Source organism: Convolutriloba macropyga, chromosome 15 (assembly GCF_964194025.1).
Source record: "Convolutriloba macropyga chromosome 15, txConMacr16.3, whole genome shotgun sequence".
Classification (NCBI taxonomy): Eukaryota; Metazoa; Xenacoelomorpha; order Acoela; family Convolutidae; genus Convolutriloba; species Convolutriloba macropyga.
The window spans coordinates 3,057,477-3,074,755 of record NC_134482.1 but is presented as its reverse complement, the minus strand read 5'-3'; the positions used below and the strand labels follow the sequence as shown (position 1 = coordinate 3,074,755).

Genomic DNA, 17,279 nt, shown 5'->3' with positions numbered 1-17,279 from the left:
CTTCATTTTAAATTGCTTTGCTGAGCAGCTGCTGTTTAAAAAGACTTTGAGCAGAATGACAGAAGAGTGAAACAAGCCGAGAGAAGTCAAAAAGATTTCACGCAAAATGTTGAAAAAGCGGCAAAATGAGGTAAAGCGAAACATTTTTTTATTCGACGAAGTAAAAAAAGGAGCGCTATAATAGCCAGCTGAGAAGATGAGGGCGGCTATTAAAAAACAAACAAACAGACTAACGTCGGCAAAATTGCTCTCGAATGACAGGTGGAGCAATTTGATTCAGGGGCTGTAGCCTAGATAAATTGCTCTTAATGGGTGCAAGAGGTGCGAAAACATCAGCCGAAGGTAGGGTTCGAAACCCGATCTGAGTTCGATTCCATCACGTCGACTGAGGTATTAAACATTCGGCTATCGGGGCCTTGTCATCGTCTCTCATACTGTTTAGGAAACAGTCAACAACACCATTTCTCATTAAATTCCGGGTCTTAAACGGTCGTCTAGTCGTGAGAAGCAAAAAGGAGGCCAACAATAGCTCTGCTCAGCTATTAATCAACAATGAGAAACGAGTTGTCACGTTTGCTAAAAAGACTTAGTTTTTTCTTAATTCGTTTCTCGTTACAGGGTAAAAATTGTTGATTTTCAGTCTAGGCCAGAAATTAAAACCAATACTCTAAGTGAAAAACTAATTGGATCGAAATGCAAATGGGATCCTCAGTATCGCTTTCAAGGAAACCAGGGCTTAAAATTTTTGTTATACTGAAAACAGGAAATTTGAGTTAGCGCATGAAAAGATAAAATACATTACACATTTTAAGTTCAGATTGAGCGAGGCCGTGTAGATGAATACCGCCGAGTGAAAACATTACCTGCTTAATACCGTATCAAAGCAACCATAAACGAAACGAAGACAGATCTAATTCGATAATGAGCCAATTGGCTAAAATGCCCTCGAAAGGGCATTAGCCCAACAGCTATCAATAGGCAGAGCAGTTCACCTATTCCAAGTCGTAAATCATGTCCACGTGACTTAGCAAGTTACCCCTATTCAAAATTTAAAAGCTTTCAAAGCCGAATTTGCACTTAAACTCCAGAAACAATATTTCTTTTCCCAATCCTGGTGAACCGTCATTTTACTTTTGTTTTAAGTTAAAGAGTTCAATTTTGATAACTAATCCGCGTTAAGTTCACAAAACTAACTTTTTCATAATCATCAAATAGGAAAATTTATAACCCCCCACTTGCCAAAAAATCGGTTACGAAAAAATTATCTGAAATTGCCCAATCTGGTCCCATTTTTCAACTAGGAAAGGCATAAAAAGGCAGGCATTAATTCTTTTGGCTAAAGAAAATAAATCATGGAATTTAGAGAATCAATTGAGCAAATTAGGACAAAAGATATGCTGGGATGTCAATTGCTGACCAGTTATAAACCGGATTGGAAGCCAGAGTTGGTTTACATTATTACCAACTAACTGCTTCCATTTCCAATTCATTTGTTCCCTCTTTGTTGCCCATTTCAATTCCCTGTTCCGAATAACTGGCTCCCTTTAATACTTCTGTCAACAATGCATTTCACACAATGGCATTGGGAAGCAATTTAGGGCGCGGACCATGAAATTGGAAGTTCATTTCTCAACATAGAGCACAAGGGGAGAAAAGAGTGGGGTTTGTAGCAACACTAAAGAGGACAGGTAGTTTTGAAAGATTGATTAGGAGGGCAGAGGAGGTGCTGGTAGTTACTGATAGATATATAGAGAATGAGAGAGAGAGAGAGAAAGAGCAGTAGTAATAACAAAAGATCAACGCTGTTCGCTTCCATTTATTAGATCCCGGACTTAGACTCAGAACGCATGAATTATTTAATGAAAGGGAACCACACTAATCCTTAACTCAGTGGGTAGTAAAGAGCCGCGATAGACACACACAGAACGGAGAGGAAGAGAGAGAGAGAGAGAGAGAGAAAACGGGAAAAGAGAGAAGAGACAAGGTTGGTACTGGTGCTGAGGGCTCAGGGTTAGAAGTAATGGTGGTTGGGGTAGAAGTAGGAGGCATTATGAGTGTAGGTGGTAATAGTACACGACTAGAACGCAAAAGAGAGCAGTAATTGTAGTAGTGGCGGTGGTGGTATTGGTGAAATAGGCTTGAAATTAGGGAGAGAGTGTTCTTGAGGGTGTCTTTGTCTTTGCCCGCAGTTGCAGGTGCCCGCCTACCCAAAGCCTATCAATAAGCCCAAAGGTGGTTAGTGGTAAATACAGATTGAGAAGAGAAGAGAAGAGAACAGTGCAATCCTATCACCTAAAGGACACCTCTGGCATAATTGGACAATACATAGGCTACCAAAATAGCTGTTAACTACACAATTAAGAATTCTCAATAGGCCAAACAGATCTGATTGACTCTGGCCATTCTTTTCCTTCCCCCTCCCGCAAAATATCACAGTGCACATTTTTCATATTTTTACACCCTCATTGCACTTGTATTGTCATAATTATCATTTTCGAGGCATCTTAAAATTGAAAATGAAGCATTATTAGAGCAGAATGAGTATCAGCTCCTTTACACAAGTTCTAAAAGCCCAAAACTTTTGTCGAATTGGAGCTGGGAAAAACCGGAAAACGTGGTTAAAAAAATGAAAATGCACAATACGCGATCTCCAACCTCACTCGTCATTTGCTACCCTACAATAAGAGGAAGCTAAAATAGTACAAGCACATTTAAAAAGGATAGTCGTTGAGTTTTAGTCACCCGCTTTGGTTATTATCGAATAGGCAAATAGCCGCTTAGTAGGATTGCAATGAGAGTAAAAAAAAACGATTTTTATATAAATATAAAACTAAATTGCGTGCTTTTGTGCCTAATTGTGTAGTTAAACATAATCCTGTTTCTCAATGAGAGAATATCCAGATAATATTAGTATTGATACCAACAAATACTAGACCTGGGAACAAATTCAAAAAAGGGCATCTAAACCTGCTCTCTGGGTTTTTCCCCTTTCTAACTTTGCAGTCGTTTGTCAATAATGACCCTGCTCAATTTAGATTGATTTTGTGAGCAACTGCTGTTTAAATTCCCTTTGCTCACACTGAGCTAAAAAATAAAGTTAGCCATGAGAAGTCATTAAAAAAATCTCAGAATGATAACCAAGCTGTGAAATAAGGTAAAGAGAAAATACTTTTGTTTGACAATGTTAAAGAACACAGCAGGACAAGTCCTGAATAACAATCCAAAAACCGATACCTTATAATCTGACAATCACTATTTATAGCATAGCCGACAAATTGCCGGAAAAAAGCCACTGTTGACTCGCTTGACGGACATTGGGATCGAAACAGGAAAAGAAAATTAAGAAATAGAAATTAACAGAATTAAGTATTTGGTTTGTAAATTCTGTATATTCAGCTCGATTCTAAAATTACACTTAATTCAGCTTCTAAACTGAAGGCTATCAAGCATAATCCTAATGCGACCTTACAATCGCTTCAATGAACTTTGATAATCTAATGCATTATGACCGAGCTGATGTTTATCCCGTTTCTTTTGAATTAGCTCTTTTCACTTTGACCGTATTCTCTACATAACGTAATTCAATACGTGAAAGAATTTAAAATCTATTCAGTTGAAACAGTGAGTTAAGTAAGTTAGAAGTCAAGTGTGACTCATGTAAAAAGAAAAACGTGATCAAAAGGTAAAGCGAATAAAAAGAGGAGAGCGCCTGAATAATAGCCGCCGAGAGGCTGACGGCGGCTATTCATAGAAAACTGTACTTGTCAAGAAACTTTAAGCCGCCCGTTGAGATATTCGCAAAAAGCAACTCAGCGCCATTAGAACACGTTATTGGCTTCAATGGCATTTGCAAAAATAACGAGCAGAAACAGTGAATTCAGAAGTCAAAAGGCTGCAGGTGAGAAAAAACAGAAAATTCAGTGCAACGTGGTATAAGTCACCAAAAGTCGCCCTGACTTCTCGGCGCGTGATCAAATGGTCGTAACAGAAGCGAAGACGCCGGGAAGACGATGATTTCACAAAGCCATAAAGAGGTGTGTGTGTGTGGTGGTGGGGTTAAGTGGGCGGTGGTCAAACTATTACAACCGACCGTTACACCAAGCGTTTCCGTGAATAGCAAATTTAGATACCAATGAACCGTGAGGCTCTCAGAGAAATTTAATTCCCCGGGTCCGGGATTCATCAGTTTATCCTATTTTTGAGGATGAAAAGTCAAATGGTCAGACGACAAAACATAGCCGGCAGATTGCCGGAATAGCTGCGAAAGAATAGACTTGCGAGCCATATAATAGAGATAGAAACAGATACAGATCTAAATTGAAAAAAAAATCTGAAATTGAAAAAAATGAAAACTAGGTAAAAACATTCAGCGATAAATTAATAAAGCTTGCTAAATTTGATTCCGCAGAAGCCTCTTATTAGGGACCTTTACTGCACATATGAGTTCCTTTGACCTTAAACAAATTCAAATTAAACTTAAGTTTTAATGTGCAAAAGTCATTTTTTTGAGTGAGGTAAGTCACGTATGATCAAAATCTAATCACACAAAAAACTTTTGCTAAAGCGAGTGAGAAATGAGGTCATGCGCGCAAAAGCCGTTAGTGAGAGGAAGAAGTCATTCAGAAAATTTGACTTTTTCAGCTTTGCTGTGTGAAGAAATGTAAAACGAAAAAAGAGCGTCAGACGACGAAACAAAAAAACCAAGAGCACCGCAATATAGCTTCGCTCAGCTTACAGCTTCGCAGCTATAAAAACAAACAAAGCCGGCAGATTGCCGGAAAATAGCCGCGATAGACGCTTGTGGCCTTCCATGCATTGAAACAACTAAAGAAAACATACCCAGCAGCTTGCCGGAAAATAGCCGCCGTTGATCCCCATAACCAAGATTGGGATTGAAAGAAGAGAAAAACTAGTGAAAAATTGATTTTTGTACAAACAATTTTAAAGTGCAAACTATTTTGGTGCTGAACATGCTACTGTTTCGTAGTGACCACACATGGGCTAGTATAATACCAATAAGCATTAGAGATGGTAACTAAGAACAAATTTCGACTAACGGGCATCTAAAATCGGGCTTTATGGTTTTATCCCGTCTCTATTTCTGATTTCGTTTTTTTTGATACTGACTCTGTTGATTTTGAATTGCTTTGCTGAGTAACTGCTGCCAAAAAACACTTTTAGCAGAAAGAAAGAAGAATGAAACTAGCCTAGCGAAGTCAAAAAAACTTCACGCAAAATGTCGAAAAGACGGCAAAATGAGGTAAGCCGAAAAATTTTTATCCGAAGTAAAAAAAAAATAGCAGGAAAAGTCTGACTTACAATTCTAAGAACTTTCATTGGCTAAACAAAAGACTAGACCTAACAGGAACTATGAGAGAGCTGGGAAAACAATTTCTAAAAAAACTGATAAAAAAAATTTAAAAAAAAACGAAATCAAAGTTAAAATTGCGCATGTGAACAAAACCACTAGCGAAAAAGTGAGATTTGGTTTAAACAAAAAAACTAAGCCTAGAATGAATTATGAATGGATCGGCAAAACCATTAAGAAAAAAATCTGATCCAAAAAAACGAAAAAAACAGTAAAAATCAAAGTGAAATTGCCGCATGTTGACAAAAAAATCACTAGCGAGAAAGCGAATTTTTAATCAAACACCGTTCTCTCACTCTACTTTAAAATTAGAGTTAAAAAATTTCAGGCCGCAAAACCAATTGCTTTTTCGCTCCACTTCCTGTTTCGGCGTGACCAAAATCACTACTCCAATTTGACTTCAAAAATCATGAAAATGTGTGAACAGATCTTAAAGACAGCGACCCAAAACAATTCAAATTCTTTGAATTGTAAAAACAGGAGCGCTAAGAACCGGCTGAAAAGCTGCGGCGTCCCTTAATAAGATTGACAGATAGACCACCAGTCCTGTAAAAGACCACTAGACATTTTGGGTTGCATTCAGACTGTCAACTTTATGACACATACGGTCTAAAAAGAAAACGCCCTATAAGAGCTTTTTCTAAATTGATATTCCAAATCAAAAACTCGAAATGCACACTATTGATCTTTAACTAGTAAATGTTCACAAAATATAAAAGTTTCATAAGTGAGTTCAGAAGTCATTTTTCGAGTGAGGTAAGTCACGCAAAAGACCTAAAAACAGAAATGACTTCACGCACACAAATTTTAATAGCAAAGCAGTAGAAGTCACTGAAGTCATTGAAAAAGTCTATTCCAAGAAGTCAGGTAGTCAGAATCATTGATGGAGACGACGAATTATAAAAACATAGCCGGACAAGTCCTGACGTGCAGTTCAAATTATTTTCATTGACCAAAAAATGACCTAGAACTGGGAAATGGGACTATGAGTGAATTGGTAAAACCATTTCTAATTAAAAAATCAGGTAAAATAAAAAAATCAGAAAATCAATGTCAAAATGCCGAATGTGAACAAAAGACCCACTATAGAGAGATGGAAATTTGGTTTCAACAAAAAAACTAGGCCTTGAATGAACTATGAATGGATTGAGAAAACCATTTAGAAAAAATTCGATCCAAAAAATGAAAAAACAGTAAAAATCAAAGTGAAAATGCCGCATGTGAACAAAAATCAGTAGCGAGAAAGCGAATTTTTGTTCAAACACCGATGTCTTACTCTACTTGAATATTCCAGTGAAAACATTTTAAACCGCAAAACCACTCGCTCTTTCGCTCCATTTCCTGTTCCGGCGTGACCAAAATCACAACACCAATTTGACTTCAAAAATCATTTAAAATGTGTGAACAGATCTTATAAAAATACAGCGTGACAATACAATTCAAATTCTTTGAATTTTAAACATAGCCGGCATATTGCCGGAATAGCTGCGAAAAAAAGACTTGAGTGCTAGATAAAAGACATAGAAACAGATAGATAAAAGTTTAAAAAGGTATCGACGCCGCTCAAAAAGCTAGGTAAAAACATTCTGCGATAAATAAATAAAGATTGTTAAAATTCATTGCGCAAAATCCCTTTAATTGGAGATCTTTATTACACATATAATTTCCTTTGACCTTAATTTAATTCAATTTAAACTTAGTTTTAAGGTGCAGAAGTCATTTAATTGAGTGAAGTAAGTCACGTATGATCGAAATCTACTCACACAAAAAATTTTGAGAGAGAGAGAGAGAGTGAGAAACGACATCATGCGCGCAAAAGCCGTTAGTGGGAAGAAGTAATTCAGAAAATTTGGCTTCGGCTTTGGTATGTGAACAAAAATATAACGAAAAACAGCGATCTTAAAAAAGACAGCGCCCAATACAATTCGAGTTCTTTAATTTGTAAAAAAACCAAGGACACCGTAACATAGCTCCGCTCAGCTTACAGCTTCGCAGCTATAATAAAACATAACCAATTAACGTCGGGCGAATTGCTCTCAAACGACCGACGAGCGGTTGGCCTCATCAGTAGCTAGTCACTGTTTTGTGAGGCTAGCTTTAGATTAATTGAAGGCGCAACGGAGGTGCACCGAAGCCGGTTTGCAAAAATGAGTTGAGGGTACTGATGTTGGTGCGGTGGGCGGGTGGGGTGTCGGATCAATTTCTAAGGACAGCCCTTCACACCATTAGTATTAAAATCCAAAACCGTTTCTGTTAATCGCAAACTTGAAGACTAGTGGGCTGCGAGAACTTAATAAGAACTTAATGCAAACTGGGCGTTACCTCTTTATCCCGTTTCTGAAGACGAAAGTTAAATGGTTCAGACGAAATATAGGCCAAGCATAAAATTGCATATTAGAGACAAACAGGATTAATATAATTGGTACAAATTGCCCTTGAGAGCAATTAACAATGATTTGCAAAAAATGCCTGTAAGTCATGTATGAACAAAACAATTCGACTATAACTCATTGTTAATGAGGATAAGAGATGATGACATTACGCCACATAACAGCAGCTGAATCATGTGCGGCATCTACATAGAGAGAGAAAGAGAGAGATAAAACGTAAACGAGAAAGAGAAGGAAAGAAACCCTAACTGACAGAAAAAGTAAGAAAGGGATTCAACTCTGCAACTTCTAGTTTTCCAGCCTTATAAATAAATCATAGAAAAAACTGAAAAAGGCAAAATTAAAAAAGTTTTCCAATTTGCAGAAAAAATTCAAAACTATTTTTTGTCTCAAAAGTTCTGGCGAGTAACCAAAATCCAAGACTAAAAAGTTTCGTTGGTCTGTAATGGTCGTTAAACTCAGAAAAAGACAAAAAATATTGAGAAATTTTGGAGACAATTGCAAATTTAAAAAAACTCTCGCTAAGATTCAAGATATTAATATCTTAAGAACCATTTCATTGTCTCAAGAGACTATCTAGTATCCCTGTTTCAAGCCTGAAATAATTTCACTGGATCATAAAGAATGATATATTGATAAAGATTCACAGAAATTGTTTTAATTCCTGAGATTAAAAACTTGAAGAACAATCCATTACATCTATAAACTAACCAGTAACATTTTATCAAACACTAGAGGAAGTTCCGTAGCTCTTGAGGCTAGAGAAACCTAAATGACAATAAAATTTCAAAACTGCAAGTTTAAAAAAAATGCTAAAACTTGTGATATTAAAAAGTTGAATTTTAATCCATGACCAACAAAAAATTTCCAGTAGCTTATCATCAAACCTTAACGGAGGTTTTCTGACCCTTGAGGCTCAAAAACCTGAATAACGACTATAAATGTCAAATTGAAAAAAAGGCAAAAATTGTCAAAGAAATGCAAAAAAATGGGTGATGTTAAAATCTTGCAGGACATTCTATTACATCTAGAAACTAAACAGTAAACTATTTTCAAACCCGAGAGGAGATTCCTTGGCTCTTGAGGCTGAAAACCCTAAAAAACAAAAAAAAATCCAAATTCAAAAACTTGAAAAACAGCAAGTTTTATCAAAAAATTTCTGAAAGCTGTTGAAAAACTATTGAATGGCCATCAAAAATTTGTCAGTAACTTATTATTGTACCCCTTAGGATTGTTTCTGGCCCGAGGGTCTGGAAAGACCTAACTAAGGAAAAACAAATGTGAAGAAATTTGAAAAGAATTGCACGTTTTATCAAAAAAATGCTAACCTTCGTGATGTTAAAATGTGAAATCATTCCATTACCAATACAAAACTATGCAGTAACCTATTATTAGAACCTAGAGGAGGTTCCTTGACATCTAGGGCTGATAAAAATCAAAAAATGTCAAAAATTTTCAAAAGCTTGAAAAAATTGCAAAAGTATAAATTTGCGTGTTTTTAGCGAGCGGTTGTTGGTCAGTAGCTAGAAACGGGGGATGCACCGCGGGCTGATGGGGGGCAACAGCGCGCTGGGGGCGGGGTGGGGGCAATAGTGGGGGGATCAACAGTGGAGGGGTCTTCAACCTCTAAGCACCACCCTTGACACCATAAGTATAAGTCTACAAAACAATTTGAGCTGAAACAGAGCTGAAAAGCTCTAAAAGCACTTAATGCCCGCTGAGAGCTACCTGTTTATCCAAATTTTGAGGACGAAAAGCGTCAGACGAAAAATCGGTCAAGCAAAAATTCGCATAAAAAAGACCGACAGGGCTAATATAATGGCTAAACTTCGTTTGAGAGCAATTAAAAACAAAGATGTCCCCAAAAATAACCGCTATCGCTTCGCAGCTATTAATCATACGAAAAGTTCGAAGTACCGAAAATTGCATAAAGCAGGCAAACAGGACTGATGTAATTGCTACAAACTTTGTTTGATGACAATTAATAAATTGCAACAGAAGAGACAAGTTCGAAACAGATCTGACACACTTACTGGCAAATATGGGGCTCTCTAGGAGCTGCACGAGTTTGTCCACTTCGTTGAGGATGTCCACGTCAATTTCGAGAGATCCGAACAGGTGTAGGAGTCTGCATGCATGTCTGTACTTCCCCGATAGGAGACAAAGAGACACTGCTGCTACTGGACACAGACACCACGTGCGATACACACAGCAGAACAGATCGCGTGTATCCTGAAACAAAATCTGTGCTAGAAAATTTTAATTTTCAAAACTTTATTTGTTTGTGAAAAAAAGATCTCTCTGAATCGAACTGAGCTAGGCATGATCGGGTGAGATTTTTAAGATTACTACTTACCGGCAGTTTGAAATGTTTGAGCTCGTCTCTCAGGTGAAACAGCTCGTGGGTGGTCATGAGAATTGTGTTTAACAAGTTAACCATTTTGGACACGAAGGGCCTTTCCTCTTGTGTCTTGGAGAGTAAGATCTCTGATAGGGTTCTGTACACGTCTCTCGCACTCAAAAGTGCACACAGATTCCTATATCAACATCACATAAATGCATAATAAGATTCAAAAATGTTCAAATTGCCATCTCATTCCCCAAGTGACAGGAAATTCTTAAAAGCAGATCATAAGTTCGTCAGATCCCTCCGTCTTTAGTTCTTCACAAATTAACTGTCAAGTTTTTCATCTAATTTATGCTCAATAGATGACATCAGCTTCTGATGTACTTATTCGTCTAAGACGAATCATCAAAACAATAATAGGAATTCAAGCATTTCAGATAAGCAATCGAAATCAGCTGACTGTGAGCAAATCTAAATAACAGTTGTATTCTCTCAAGGCAATTTAGCTGTATTCAAATATTCTATTTTTCTCACTATTGCGTTATGTTTTTGACTTACCTAATGATGAATAAGCCGTGACACCTGTCGATGTCAGTTAGCTCTGGGAAGGCGGAGAAGCTCTCGAGGAGTCGACGGAGGAGACTGCGGAAGTAGATGTTCCTCTGGGACGGACAAGTGATGTCCAAACTAGAGGGCTCCATCGGGGCTGCTGGCGAGGAAGCTATCTCTGCTAACACTTTCAGGGTCTTGTGATGCACCTGCAATAGCACCATAGTATCATTGATACTAATACCTGTGTAGTAATAGTTGCGTGGGTAAGTCAAACTATTGCGACCATCTGAATTCACAGTAAGCACATAAGATATCAGTTTAAGCTGCTCATTTCTGCGTTACAATTTCTTGTCCAGGTGGAAGTATCTCGATGTGTGCTGTGATAGTATTTTTAAGGAGCTCTTAAACAGGCAAGTACGACAAGTCGTAATCATGGCCGGTACTAATAACCTGTATGATAAGAACAAAAAACGGTTAATGGGTCCAGTAGATATATCTGATGAAATGTACAGTATTTGGTGCAAAAATTGAAGTTTTATCCTATTAATGTACTAACACTGGATGGCTGTGACTCTCTCTCGGCAGGAGGTGTCCTCACCAGCAGGATCAGAGTGGGGAAGATGCTCTCCGTGCACACGAACATCTGAAACACAAACCACACTCTCATTCAATACTAACACTTATTGCCAAATACTTGCACAGTTCATCTAATTAGCCCAAGAATATAATTTTTATTTCAAATTGGAAATTATCTTAACTATAGCGTAGTTTAAACAAGATTAATCTTGGTTTTGATCACCGTCCATAAAAAATAAATCAATCCTTCAAGGTCCGATGATAAGAATTGCTAAACACAACTTTACTGCGCAACGCCAATTTTACACTTTTCATTAAACACGTAGAGGTTAAACTGAATTCTTCCATTTGGATATTTTGTAGCTCCCTGCTGACGGATGAGGACAAAAACTAGTAAAATTAACTGAAGTCCCCACTCATTGGGTGACATTTAAATAAAAAATCAAATCGGTAAGGTGTAAGTGGAAAAATTCCAAATTCGAGCTCCGAATCATGACATAATACCTCACAATTTTTGTGAAGCTTAGACAAGTAAGAGCTTTAAGAGCAGCACTGAACAGACAATTAACACTCTGGTTTACTTGTTTATCCCGTTTTTGAGGACCAACAAAATCAGAAGCGTCGCACGAAAAATCAGTCAAGCAAAAAATGCATGAAAAGACCACAGGACTAATATAATTGATACAAACATCGTTTGAGAGCAATTAAACAGCCCAATACGTCGGAGGAGTGGCCTTCAAATAAAAGACCAGGAAACGCCTCTGGTAGTAGCTAGTTGAAGCATAGAACACCCTCGAATTTTACAAGGTTCACCATGTTTTTGTCAGTAAGTCAAATTCGTCAGAAGATTAACTGATGTTTAATTCGGTAGAGAGAAATTAGTTATTCTAAAAGTGAGAAAACAAGGAGGCTCGGTAATGTGCGATCGCACATAAAATTCCGACCCCGCTCATCCACAATTTTGGCATAATTGTCCACCAAATATGAACGAAAATATAGCCTCCAAAACAAATAACTCAGTGGAGCAAAAAATGATGCATTAGATTGATGAGATATGCCGATATTAAGAAAACGAGCGAAGACGAACGGCATAATCGAACAACAACAACAAACATTACTTACATCAAAAAAATTATGTCCGTTTTAAAAAACAAAACTTAATAACAAAGTCAAAATAGCGTCAGATAAAACTGAAAATAAACAAAATAACTTGTAATTCACCAGTTCATAATAAGGCTTGGTAACAATTAGACAAAAAAGAACAGAAACTTTAAAGTTAAAAAATTCGCTGAATTTAACAAAAACAATTAATTTCAAAAAAATGAAAACCATTTGGAATCAACTAAAATATCCCATAGATTTACAATTACCAATTCTTCTATAGAAGGGAATTAAGAACTCTCGGTATTCAATTTTTTATGCAGTTACAAAAAGAACAACAAATAAACAAACAAAAATTCAATTAAAACTTGCCAGAAAATGCTTTGGAAGCCGTAAAGCCATACTTTGGTCCCCAAAACATGTTCGATTGCACCGTCATCAAACACTGATAATGTATTATGTGACCGCTCATTAATGAAACTAAGTGACAATTAGACAAGAAAAAAAGCAAACTTATGTAAAACTTGTTTTTTTTCGAAATTTATTTCCAAAGAAATGTAAGCCATTAATTAGTAAATGACAAATTTGAATAGGATCGTCCATTCTTCCAAAAGAAGCCCTTGAGACCTTCAATTATCCAGAATATGTCTTACGTCTACAAAAAAACGTCAAATATGACAAAAATCAAAAAATTTCATTTACTTTTTTTTGTGAAAAACCCGTGTGGAAGCCAGTATAAAGTCATAACGAATTCTTTAAAAACATTAGATTTTGTGACACCAATCCCTTTTGACACCTTCCCTTGACACAAAAGAATGTCATCTTTAACCTTTAATAAACGAGAACAAGTAACAAACAGACAATAAAAGGAACAAAATTGCGAAAATGAAGTGTTTTTTTTTTCATTTTGGAAAACAATTGTTTTCAAAGTCATGAAAGCCATCGTCTATCTACTAATATCAGAACATCGGCTCATATACTCTTCCATGAAAAGCCAATCAAACCGGGTCATTGTACAGGAAATTAAATACGACAAAGAAAGTAACAAAATGACAAATAAAGACAATTAAAAATTTCAATTAAATTCTTCGAGAAAGTATTGTCGAAGTGGTAAAGAACCACAAGCTATATAAGGATTTAAATATTATCAATTGTGCTTTATTTTGAACGCAAAAAATGTGATATATAAACTGCCAATAACGTGATAATTTGACAAAACTAGAAAACAAGAAAATTGGGCAAATACCTAAAAATTTTTTTAAAAAATGTGAAATCTAGTAGTATCAGAGCCAGAACATCATAACTTAAGGCGTAGAACCGCAAAAAAAGACTAATTTTGAAATCAGCACAAAGAAGGAGCACTCTTTGATTGCTGACACTAAGCTACAAGTTGACCAAAATAAGAGAAAAATGGAGGCAAAGTTCAATAAGCCATTTTTTTAATTTTAAAATCAAATAATTTAAAACTCAAAACGACCATAAGCTTTCAAGCAATCATCTAGAAAAATTAATTTGGAGCTAATTAGGAAGCCAGTAGGACCTATCACTAGTGAGCTTTAATTCGAAATGTTCTGTTATTTAATTAATATAAAAAAGATCGAATTTTTCATATAAAAAACTGACTGATGACAATCCGAATTATTTTTGGATTGTAACGGTCCAAGATTGGTACAAAACTAGTCGTGCTAATGATGATTGTCCAGTAAGAATATTTAAGTTTTCAAATGTCATTGATAGATATTTTTGCTAGTTAAAAAATCAAAAATAAATGCTGCGTTTTTGATAATCAACGAATAAAAATAGCAAAAAGACGGCAAAGTTTTAATTAGAGAGCACTCTCAACGGAAGTTGAAGTAGAATTAGCCCGCTTTTTAGTCTACAAAGATTGTGTTAGTGGTGTTTGGGTGTGCACTTCCTGCATATTTAATCAGAGTTGACTAAAGAAATTATTTCGTGCCGTTTTTGATTAAAATTCTGAATTTTGTGAAATATTTGGCCGGAATTTGGTACAAAAATAATTCAATGAAAATAGCCGACAATATATTTTCTTGAAAAACTTTATTAAATTTTATCATAATTGGCAAAATTTTAGTCAAAAATTCCGAAAAAAGGTGAATGAAATCAACGGAATTCAGTCTATTTTCTCGAAAGTTTAAACCTCGATATCTCCCTGTAAAAAACTAGAATCAAAAAAATCTTTTTTAATTCCATATTCTACGCTGGACAAGCTTTCTAATGATACCAGTCTCAACTCTCTACGATGAATATATCGATCGGCCAAAATTGCAAAATTGACTGAACAAAAAAAACCCACTTGAGTATATAGTCCCCCCCCCCCCTCAAGAGGGGTCGGAACAAAAATTTTGGATCAAAATATTCACTCAAAAGAACCAAAAACTTCACAGATTCGCAACTCAAGAAGCACAAAATCAAGCTGAAAAACAGCGCGTATTAATGAACAGAAAGACATTTACAAAGGAAAGGGCATTACGTTACATTACCAGCGTCGATGGCACATTTAAGAGTGACAGTAAATTTCGAGGGCCTTTTAAATGTATTCAGCTTTGTAATCTTAATGCAAGGAAGAGCACTTGAAATTTGATTTTGCTTACGCTTTTGTCTCTGCCGCTTTCGAGCTTTGAACCTTTATTTCGTCGAGCACTTGCTAATCGAGAAATTATTGTCCGATGAGATTTCCGAACAAAACATTAAGTCCATAGTCCACTGCCCATTAGCGAAAAAGTAACCACTACTTTTGCTATGAAAATGAAAGCACATGAAAGTTTTGGTGCTCCAGTGAGAGAGCTGAAAGTGAACTGATTTAAACAATGTGTCAACGAGTTTTCATCTTCACGAATATAACATTAATCTACACAAAGCTTACTCTGATATTCTATATTTTTTACGCTCTATCTGTTTGTCATGATGGTTCTTTACGATAGGGAATCAAGATATTTTAAAGTCTTAGGGAGCAACAAAATTTCGGTAACAAAACTCAACTTAAGATAATCCTTGTACCTTTTCCTTTTCAAACATCTTAGTGAGCGCCAAAAATTTGATAGTCAAAAGAAAATAGCAAAAACGCCCACTTATTGCTCAAATGACATTTTTAAAACTTGTTCAAAAACTTGATTGTAAAAACATAACCGCCTGATCTCGGACGAATTACTCTCAAAGGACCGGCGAGCGGTTGGCTTGGTCAGTAGCTAGCCACGGGGGGGGGGGGGGGGGGGGGGGGGTGCACCGGGGGCTGATGGGGGCAGTACTGGGTGGGGGGGGGGCTTCAAAAGCGCGGTGGGGGGGGGGGTGGAGCCAATAGTGGGGGTGGGGGGTCAACAAAGGGGGGGGGTGTCAACCTCTAAGAACCGCCCCTCACACCATAAGTATAAGTATAAGTCTCCAAGACAGTTTGAGCTGAAACAGACCTGAAAGGCTCTAAGAGCACATAATGCCCGCTGGGCGCTACCTGTTTATCCCGTTTTTGAGGACGAAAAGCGTCAGACGAAAAATTGGTCAAGCGAAAAATCGCATTAAAAAAAGACCGACAGGACTAATATAATTGCTACAAACTTCGTTTGAGAGCAATTAAAAACGGTCAGACCAATAATCAGAAGTACAAAAATTGCATTAATCAGCCGGCAGATTGCCGGAATAGCTGCACACTAAGGATGGCGTCCCGTATAATACAAATGGAGAAAGCTACAGAAAAATTTATCGACGCTGCTCAAAAACTATGTAAAACAACCGACTAATGAAGGAAGAACTGCTCTCGAACAACTAATGGGAGCTCAAATCTACTGCAGCCTGCTTCAGTCGGGGTAGGAAGTAAATAAATTCACTGAAGGAGGCTTCAAATGACGTCATTAGAGGGTTTACACAACACTATAACCACCAACAATCTTTTAAGTAAAAATCATACTCGGCGAATTGCCGAAAAAAGCCGCTATTGATTACCATAACGATCGCGACGGATGGAACAGGAAAACTACACTTCAAGTGAAGAAAAGAAACTACACTTCAGAGAGAGGAAGTCATTTTGAGAGGTAGTCGCGTGACCAAAAACTTAATCAAGCAAATGAACAAAATACTCGCTCCACAAGGAGTGAAAAATGACTTCACGAAGGCACTTCAGTTGAATTTGAATGAACGAATGAACAAAAAGCAGATTTGATTTGTGACATCATATGGTCGTAACAAAAACCTTGACGGCGAAATAAAAAAAAAACAAGAGAAGGCCAATAATAGACTCAACTATCGCTTTAGCGACTATTAATTAACAAAGATTAACAAAGAGACAATAATATTTAGGACTATGAAGTCGTTTATTGCCCAAAACTATCCCCGGAAAATAATTGAGGAAAATAGGCAATTTTTTAAAAGTAATTTTAACAAATTCTTCAAAAGTAATTTCAATAAACTCTTCAAATTATAATTATTGGAATCAATTGCAAAAAAAGTAACCAAATATAAAAAGGCTAAAATCATTTTATTTTAACAATTGATAAAAACAGAACGAATAAAACTATATGCTTCAGTAGTATGCTACAATGGTACGAGTTCGAATGTGTGAAAAAGGATAAACTGTATAAAAACAAAAACAAAAAGACTACGTAATTTTTGAACGCTAAAAATCCAATTGAAAAAAGGATTTGCAGTAGAAAAACAAAGACATTTCAATATATAGCAATCTAGGCTCACAAAAATTACATAGTTATCCTACTGTCTGAAAAGGGAAAACAGAGTGCAAAGATTCGAAACCTTGAAATACTCTGCAAAAAATGCCAAAATATTGTTAAAGTTGTACTTATGAAACAAATTTTAACAAAATTTCAAAGAGTTAGAGCCAACAAATAATTGGCCACACGCTTTTAGGTCAAAACGCCGTTTGAAAAAATAGCCTTTTCGGAAAAAAAATCGACAAGAAACCCAATACTCCTCTGCAAGT

The 17,279-nt window shown here is 36.5% G+C and overlaps 1 protein-coding gene across 2 annotated transcripts in view; it reads right to left on the bottom strand.

Moving 5' to 3' along the window:
* The window catches only part of LOC142354341 (protein VAC14 homolog), an 85,133-nt gene that overhangs the window by 16,699 nt on the left and 51,155 nt on the right, over positions 1–17,279 (bottom strand). For both annotated transcript variants that reach the window (XM_075406614.1, XM_075406615.1), the window contains 4 exons: positions 11,214–11,300; positions 10,664–10,863; positions 10,115–10,295; positions 9,792–9,990 (listed from right to left, as the gene is read on the bottom strand). In XM_075406614.1, the coding sequence (XP_075262729.1) occupies positions 9,792–9,990; positions 10,115–10,295; positions 10,664–10,863; positions 11,214–11,300 (667 nt within the window). The remainder of the gene's footprint in view (positions 1–9,791; positions 9,991–10,114; positions 10,296–10,663; positions 10,864–11,213; positions 11,301–17,279) is intronic.